The sequence below is a fragment of the Siphateles boraxobius genome, unplaced genomic scaffold, assembly GCF_051911475.1.
Source record: "Siphateles boraxobius isolate OS27281-9 unplaced genomic scaffold, OSU_SipBor_1 100, whole genome shotgun sequence".
Taxonomy (NCBI): domain Eukaryota; kingdom Metazoa; phylum Chordata; class Actinopteri; order Cypriniformes; family Leuciscidae; genus Siphateles; species Siphateles boraxobius.
This window is the reverse complement of record NW_027508701.1, coordinates 1,932,653-1,940,645: the sequence shown is the minus strand read 5'-3', so window position 1 is coordinate 1,940,645 and position 7,993 is coordinate 1,932,653. Positions and strand designations below refer to the sequence as shown.

Below are 7,993 nucleotides of genomic sequence, written 5' to 3'. Positions count from 1 at the left end.
TGAGTGGAGATTGTCCTGTTCCCACAGGAGACGGCGACGCACCAGTCAGTTCAGGCGATGGGACCTGAGACCCCCCTGGTGATTTAAATACTAGGTCACCACTTTCATGTTGCCCGACCGGACCAGGACATGGTGGCCTTGCCATCATTTCCAGGCAGTTGATGTTCCAGCCTGACCGTGGCTCCGTCCAAGAGCCAAAGGCCGGCCTGCCGTCGCACAGGGTGCCCCAACCAGTCTTGGAGGCGTCTGTCAGACTACTTTCCTTCTGGAAACCGAGCCCAATTCCACTCCCATCTGATACAGGTGGGGCGATTTCCAGGAGACTGGGGCTCTGATGCAGCCATGGGTCACCCTGAAAAAAATACGGCTTTCACGCCACGCTCGTTCTGTGAGCGAATTGGAGCGAGTAACTCTTTTTATTGTCTCTAAAACCCAATTCGGCATGCCAAGAATTGTTTCCCAAGCCTGGCTCCGGGCGGCAAAGGGTTGGAGAGCCACAGATGGCAACAATTCTTTATAAAACAATAGTGGAGTTAACATCAAAATGATCACTAAATAAATATGGGAAGTCTGATCTCATGGCATTTCATACGTATTTTATAAGGTTGCTAATTCATACGAATTTGTACGAGTGAGGTTGTACGATTTAGCCACCTCATAAAGTGCATACGAATTGCCGTGAGATCGGATTGGTCTATACACAGTATTTAGCTCAATTACATCAGAAGTAACTGTAATTAAATTACAGAAAAATTAAGAGTAATCCCTTACTTTACTTTTTCGAGGGAAAAGTAATTAAATTACGGTTACTAATGTAGGTGTCACGGTTGTGGTGTAGATGAAGACAGGCTGAGGCAAAAAGCTCCAATTCAAAGATTTACTCAAAAGCAACAACAAACAGGTACAGGCAGGCAGAGGGTACACTCACAAAACACTATAACATTACAAGAACCGACCAAGACTAACTGAACAGAAGGATACTAAATACAGATACACATCAAACATAACAAGGTGAAGACAGGTGACACGGATGAAGATAACGATGAACAGGCTGGTAATTGAGGGAGTGAGTACAGGTGTGGAAACAAGAGGGATTCTGGGTAGTGTAGTGAAGACTAAGACAGACAGGTGCAGACGAAGACTGTGACAGAACGCCCCCCTTCAACAAGGCGCGACCTCGCGCCGTAGAACATCAATGGGGTGGGGTGGGGGGGTGGGCGCCCTGGAGGCTGACGAGGGGGGAGGCTGATCTGGAGCAGGAAGCGTCCAGGGCGGAGCAGGACATGGGCGTGGCCAGGGCGGAGCATGACATGGCCAGGGCAGAGCAGACGAACCCTCGGGCGTCCAGGGCGGAGCAGGCTGTGGGCGTGACCACGGCGGAGCAGTACGTGGGCGTGGCCATGGCGGAGCAGGACGTGGGCGTGGCCAGGGCTGAGCAGACAAACCCTCGGGCGTCCAGGGCGGAGCTGTTAGACCCTCGGGCGTCCAGGGCGGAGCAGGCTGTGGGCGTGACCACGGCGGAGCTGTTGGACCCTCGGGCGTCCACGGCGGTGAGGACCCTTCGGGTGGCCATGGCGGTGAAGACCCTTCGGGTGGCCATGGCGAGGACCCTTGGGCCCCCCCCAAAAAAATTACTGGAGAGCGTGACAGATTTCGACCCCGACTCCAGAATAGAGTCGGGGACAGGACGTGAAGCTCTGGCTGGACGTGGCTGACGTGAAGCTCTGGCTGGACGTGGCTGACGTGAAGCTCTGGCTGGACGTGGCTGACGTGAAGCTCTGGCTGGACGTGGCTGACGTGAAGCTCTGGCTGGACGTGGCTGACGTGAAGCTCTGGCTGGACGTGGCTGACGTGAAGCTCTGGCTGGACGTGGCTGACGTGAAGCTCTGGCTGGACGTGGCTGACGTGAAGCTCTGGCTGGACGTGGCTGACGTGAAGCTCTGGCTGGACGTGGCTGACGTGAAGCTCTGGCTGGACGTGGCTGACGTGAAGCTCTGGCTGGACGTGGCTGACGTGAAGCTCTGGCTGGACGTGGCTGACGTGAAGCTCTGGCTGGACGTGGCTGACGTGAAGCTCTGGCTGGACGTGGCTGACGTGAAGCTCTGGCTGGACGTGGCTGACGTGAAGCTCTGGCTGGACGTGGCTGACGTGAAGCTCTGGCTGGACGTGGCTGACGTGAACAGTCTCTGTGTGGCTGACGGGCACCAGCGGTGAAGGCTCGGCTGGGCTGTGCGGAACCAGCGGCGAAGAGGGCTTTGAGCTGGGCGGAACCAGCGGCGAAGAGGGCTTTGAGCTGGGCGGAACCAGCGGCGAAGAGGGCTTTGAGCTGGGCGGAACCAGCGGCGAAGAGGGCTTTGAGCTGGGCGGAACCAGCGGCGAAGAGGGCCTTGGGCTGGACGGGACCAGCGGCGAAGAGGGCTTTGGACTGGACGATTGAGCCATGATCGTTGTGCGTGTAGCCCACACACACAAGATCGCCGTAATCAGCACTGTATCTTCCAGAGCTGGCTGGACGGTCTCGGGCTGGAGGGTCTCCGGCTGGACGGTCTCGGGCTCTATGCTGGACGGGACCAGCGGTGAAGGCCCTGGGCTGAACGGTGGGGTTGGAGTGGGGCTGGTGACTTCGTCGACGGTGAAGGATGAACCGCAGGATACCAGCACCCACTCCACATAGTCGGCGAAGCTCCCTCGAGGAGGTTCCCCGGACAACTGCGCTCGAGTGGTGTTGTTCAGTCCCACACGTAGAAACGTGCAGAGGCAGTCGTCCGGGAAATCGGTCTGAGGCACCAGATCCAGGAACACTTCCAGGTGTTCCTCGAGAGAGCTGACTCCCTGCTCAAGGCAGATGAGCTTGACTGCAGGGAAATCCATGATAACAAAAAGGAAAAAACAAACAAAAAGAAAACAGACTGAAGACGATACTATAACTCTTTTTGTGGTCGGTTCTTCTGTCACAGTTGTGGTGTAGATGAAGACAGGCTGAGGCAAAAAGCTCCAATTCAAAGATTTACTCAAAAGCAACAACAAACAGGTTCAGGCAGGCAGAGGGTACACTCACAAAACACTATAACATTACAAGAACCGACCAAGACTAACTGAACAGAAGGATACTAAATACAGATACACATCAAACATAACAAGGTGAAGACAGGTGACACGGATGAAGATAACGATGAACAGGCTGGTAATTGAGGGAGTGAGTACAGGTGTGGAAACAAGAGGGATTCTGGGTAGTGTAGTGAAGACTAAGACAGACAGGTGCAGACGAAGACTGTGACAGTAGGATTACAAATTTTATTTAAATGTTTAATTGAGCTTCCAATACAATAGTATAGAAACTGAGAAAGTTAATTAGTGTGAATTTTGTATCTAAGGTGAATGATGTCACAAACCTGCCTGTTCCTGTCTGTCCAGCTCTCTATTGTAAGTTAAATTGGTCAGAGCACTGAGACTATCTCCTTTTGTCTTTATGCACTGCCTGGCCATTAAGATAATGTGAAGGTATCGGTGAAGAGTCTGGCTGATTGGATTAGGATATTTACATTACACTGTTATGCTGATTGGATTAGGATTGGTAACACTCTCAGTCTAGGGCACGTTCCTCATTTACATGCTTTTGTTTCAGAGTGCCTCCACCTTTATGTAACTCCTCCCCCTTAAAGGGTATATGAACTACTGTATACTGCTTTTAGTTAGACTTGGGTAAGATTTTGGACGAAGCAGACTACAGCAAATAAAGAATCCTGCTTAAAAGATAACCCCAACGTCTCCTGGTCTTCGCTTCTGAGTTTTTCTACACTTAAGAAGAACAAGGTTTACAACACTAATAAGTGAGTAGAGAATGTGATTACCCTATGAATATGTGAGAGACTTTTACTAGAAACTGATCTTAGACTGGACAGAGCTGTTACGATAGTGTAAGATTGAAAATAATCAAAGATATTTGAAGTCCCCTCTTTCTTACACAAAGAGGTGATAGGGCTCGAGACCTATAGGCCAAGATATCTGGACATTGGCCCTGCGTCTCAATGTCCATACTATCCATCCTAAACCGTGTGTGAGATTAAAATAAATATGTCCCAAAGCATAGTATGTTGAAAAGAGTATGCCAGAAGTCCCCGGATGATCTAGATTTTCGAAGTGTGGATCCGTGCTCACTATAAAGGCTAATATTGCCCACAACCCAAAGCACTTTGGAGGAGGAACTACAAACACGAATAAAAAGTGTTAAACTACAAAACATGGTGGCTATGCGCGACCAACGGTGAGAGGTTTAGATAAAGGTTTGAGTGGCTTATCAAAGTTTAACCTGGTAAAAAAAATATTTATTTAATGTTATCCGTGTTATATTTCATCTGCAACAATAACAGTGTGGACTTTTATAAAGATCCGTTTGGCCATTAACCTTAAAATGCATCATTAATAATGCATTAATATGAGGAGAGATGAAACACCCAGGACTGCAAATCAACGCTTCTGCATTTCTCTCCGATACGGTAGGAAATGAAACGAAATGTGGAGAATTTTAACTGTGACAAGATGATTGACAGGTCAGTTTACTGTGACAGAATGCGACAGCGAGCAACAGTTAAAGACGCAATTTAATGATGTGATAGTATGTCCCAAAGCTTATCTATTTTTTACTTCACACTCAAAAGTATCTACTTTTTCTTCACAAAAAGAGTATATAATTTAGGGCCTAGTATCAGTAGACGAATTGAGACGCAGCAATGGGTGTCTTCTAACTGTCACACCTTTAGTACGATGGGGGAAGTTGTAATTATCTGATTATTCAGTTTGAACATCTCACATTTGGGTTTCGGTCACAGGGATGAAAGAAGATTGTAACAGTTGTTCTGTCTTTGTTATTCTCTCGCTCTTCTTTGCGATGGCTTTTTCTCTTTTCTCTGTCTCTTACTCTCAACACTCTCTCTCTCTCTCTCTCTCCCCCTATCTCTAAGGTAACATTTTACATAAATGCTGCATGTGTACAAGTAATGGTATAAGTTTTTATCATCTCATACATCTATTTTCTAACTATTTTAAGTGTAACCATAACCATATTGTCATTAAATCCTTTGAAATGAAACGTTTCTTTTCGTTTCTGCAATCTGAACCCCTGCAGGAAATCCACCCTTAAAATAGCAAGCCAGATTGAGTCTACTGCGATCAGGCAAAATCCATTTTAAATGCCCACCAAGTTACTTCCCCGTACAAGCAATGCAGCGCACAGTGAAACACAGACCGTCACATGTTTTTCTTAATTAACCCAGACTTAACACTCACTCATAAACAGAATTTTATACAAATATCTGTGAAATACGATTTTTAAGTAAAGATTTCAAACTCTCTTTCAGAACAGAGACACATGACTGACTTTAAATGGCAACTAGAAGCGATACAGCAAATCCATGGAATATAAATTATTTTAATTTCCTTCTCTCTCTCTCTCTCTCTCTCTCTCTCTCTCTCTCTCTCTCTCTCTCTATCTCTCTCTCTCTATTAATAAAAGTTGGAAGAAAGTAATTTCCATTGTTTTCTATTTTTCAAAAATATGAGTCTTCATCTCATGAGAGATCACATCATTTATTTTAATCATTTAACGTTTTTTTTTGTTTTGGTAAACAAGGACACTTTTAATAAGAACTTTTAAGGGGCAAAATTGTTCATCTGGGGGAAGTTATGAAACTGAGGGGTGGTTTGATTAATGTTAAAAAACAAAATATAATAATACAAAAATATTTGCATACAATAAAGTTAGAAAATGTTTGTTTACTGTATTTCACTCAGTTTAAAAAGATGTAAGAACATTTATGATGTTTGTTCATATTTTCAGATAAAAAAAAATCAATACTGTAAAGGCTGAAGATCATTATAAAGCATTTCGAAAAGTTGCCATGTTTTAATATGACTTTCATATAACAAAAAGACTTAATAAAGAAACGCCCATGTTCCACATTTCTTTCATCATGAATGGACTGACACACTGAACTAGGAAACACCTTTATGTATTTTTTACCTAAACCTCCAGTTCATGAATTTCCTTATTTTAAAATGACATCCTCACAGATCCACTGAAAAAGATGATTACATGGATAATCAGCAAATCCTGGCCCGTAATTTAGAGCACAATCTTCATCATTTCCACCTTGACTATTTGGCTCTCGAGACGCCCAGAACCTGAAATTAAAGATCAGCCTTTACTTTCTGTGTGATATGATACTGACTGTGAGAATAATCTATTAGACAATAATCAGTTTAATTCAGTGATTTCTCACCCAGAAGTCAGTGTGTTGCCATCAACCCATTTCCATCTGCCCTCCACATCACGGTCAGTCAGACCAATCCAGACATTAACATCAGCAGATATATTCTTAACAAAACCCTGAGAAAATGAAACAATAACACATTTAGATCTTAAAGAGAATTAACAATTTTCTTCCTATAAACTATCATCCAGTCATAAAATGAGTTTACTCACTTGTTCTTCTCTGTTGTTAATGATGATCAGATCGGCTCCTCTCTCTGTACAGTAACTTCTGCTCTCAGTCCAGCTCTTCTTCTCAGAGGAAAGGAAGTAAAGACTGGATTTATAGTAAATCCATCCATCTGTAAACACAAACAGTTTAGGTTTAAGAACTTTATTCCCATCACACTGATCCACAAACTTTATTTAAACTGGTTTCACCTAAATAATTAGTAATGTATTTTTATATTAATGTATATTTAATAAGTTAATTTTTTGCCGTAATTAAACAAACAAATCCAGCATTTTGCAAACAAACTCGATCTGCTTTGCAAAGCAAAACTCGACTTGCAAACAAACAGAAAGCAATGTGCAAGTACAAAGGTCAATTTGAACGAAAATACAGAGGAGTATGTAACCTTTGTATTTGCACATTGCTTTCTGTTTGTATGCAAGTCGAGTTTTCCTTTGCAAAGCAGATTGAGTTTGTTTGCAAAATGCTGGATTTGTTTGTTTAATTATGGCACAAAATTTACTCCATATGTATCCTGTAAAAACTAAACAACCAAGTATACTTCATGTTTACCCTTTTCACGAAGACTTTTTGATAGTTCATTTTTCTCTTTATTTAACTGGTCTCTGTTTTTAATCAGGTCAAGGTTACTTGATGATAATCCATCTCTCTCTTTTGTCAATTGCATGTTCCTGGTAAGTAGCTCATCTCTCTTTTCAGTGAGGTTGGTATTCCTGGTTTGTTGCTGGTCTCTCTCTTCAGTGAGGTTGGAGATCTTGGTTAGTAGCTGGTGTGTCTCTTCAGTGCAGTAAGTGCTCGTTGTCTTGATGTGGACACACAGCACTATGACCGCAGTCAGCAGAACAACACACAGCAGAATCACACACACGAGAGCTGGTCTGGAGCTTCTGTTCCTCACAGCATCACTTCCTGAACACAACACAGATATGAAGATCATTGTTAATTGCTAGTATGACTCAAATGTGTGTGTTATAATGAAATGAATCTCAGTACCTGTGTGTTGAGGTGTTTGGGAGTTCTCCGTTTCTGTCCTGACATTAGAACTGTTTATAGGATCCACATTAGCATAGATATTCATCTCTTCTTCATCTTCTCTGTCCATGCCATCTTTCCTGGGAATGTTCATATTGCCATAAGACATATTCAGTCTGCTGGAGTTCGATGTGAGATTATTAGAAGTTGTTTCTTCAAGTTGATTGCACTGCTCTGAACTTCTGCTTTTGAGCTTTTGCTTTCAGCAGACACAACCACTGTGGTCAAGATCATCTGATATCCAGTTGGGGGCTAAAAAACTCTTTGCTGACTTTTGACAAAAAAGTTTTTTTTGTTTTTTTTCTCAGTAAAACAATTTATACTTGTGCATTTATGTCTTGTTTAGATGTCTGTATATGACATTGTCCATATACTTCATTAACATGGACAAAGCATGTTATCATACTGTAGTTATGACCTACACGGCAACTAGAACACATTTCACCATATAATTAGAGATC

At 43.7% G+C, this 7,993-nt stretch overlaps 2 protein-coding genes across 3 annotated transcripts in view; one reads left to right on the top strand and one right to left on the bottom strand.

Annotated features, from left to right (window-relative positions):
- The first annotated feature begins 3,694 nt into the window (after nt 1–3,694).
- Nucleotides 3,695–7,993, top strand: part of LOC143746846 (uncharacterized) — a 120,780-nt gene continuing 116,481 nt past the window's right edge. The window contains exon 1 of the mRNA XM_077239022.1: nt 3,695–3,830. The gene's annotated coding sequence lies outside the window, so the exon portion shown is untranslated. The remainder of the gene's footprint in view (nt 3,831–7,993) is intronic.
- On the bottom strand, nt 4,894–7,752 carry LOC143746938 (uncharacterized). Of its 2 annotated transcripts, XM_077239257.1 has the most exons (6): nt 7,494–7,751; nt 7,246–7,409; nt 7,053–7,203; nt 6,482–6,609; nt 6,279–6,385; nt 5,568–6,180 (listed from the first exon to the last, which is right to left on the bottom strand). In XM_077239257.1, exons 1-6 carry the CDS (start codon nt 7,639–7,641, stop codon nt 6,045–6,047), a joined length of 834 nt encoding a protein of 277 aa, XP_077095372.1. In that variant the 5' UTR covers nt 7,642–7,751; the 3' UTR covers nt 5,568–6,044. The 2 variants fall into 2 exon arrangements, with proteins under 2 accessions (XP_077095367.1, XP_077095372.1); XM_077239252.1 differs by having other exon boundaries at nt 4,894–6,180; nt 7,053–7,409; nt 7,494–7,752.

Excerpts from the sequence above, each read along its gene's own strand:
- LOC143746938 (XM_077239252.1), bottom strand. The coding sequence starts at position 7,641 with ATGTCTTATGGCAATATGAACATTCCCAGGAAAGATGGCATGGACAGA. Across the intron at positions 6,610-7,052 it reads AAAAAGTCTTCGTGAAAAGG|ATGGATGGATTTACTATAAA; the intron begins GTAAACATGAAG and ends TTGTGTTTACAG. Across the intron at positions 6,386-6,481 it reads TTAACAACAGAGAAGAACAA|GGTTTTGTTAAGAATATATC; the intron begins GTGAGTAAACTC and ends TCATTTTCTCAG.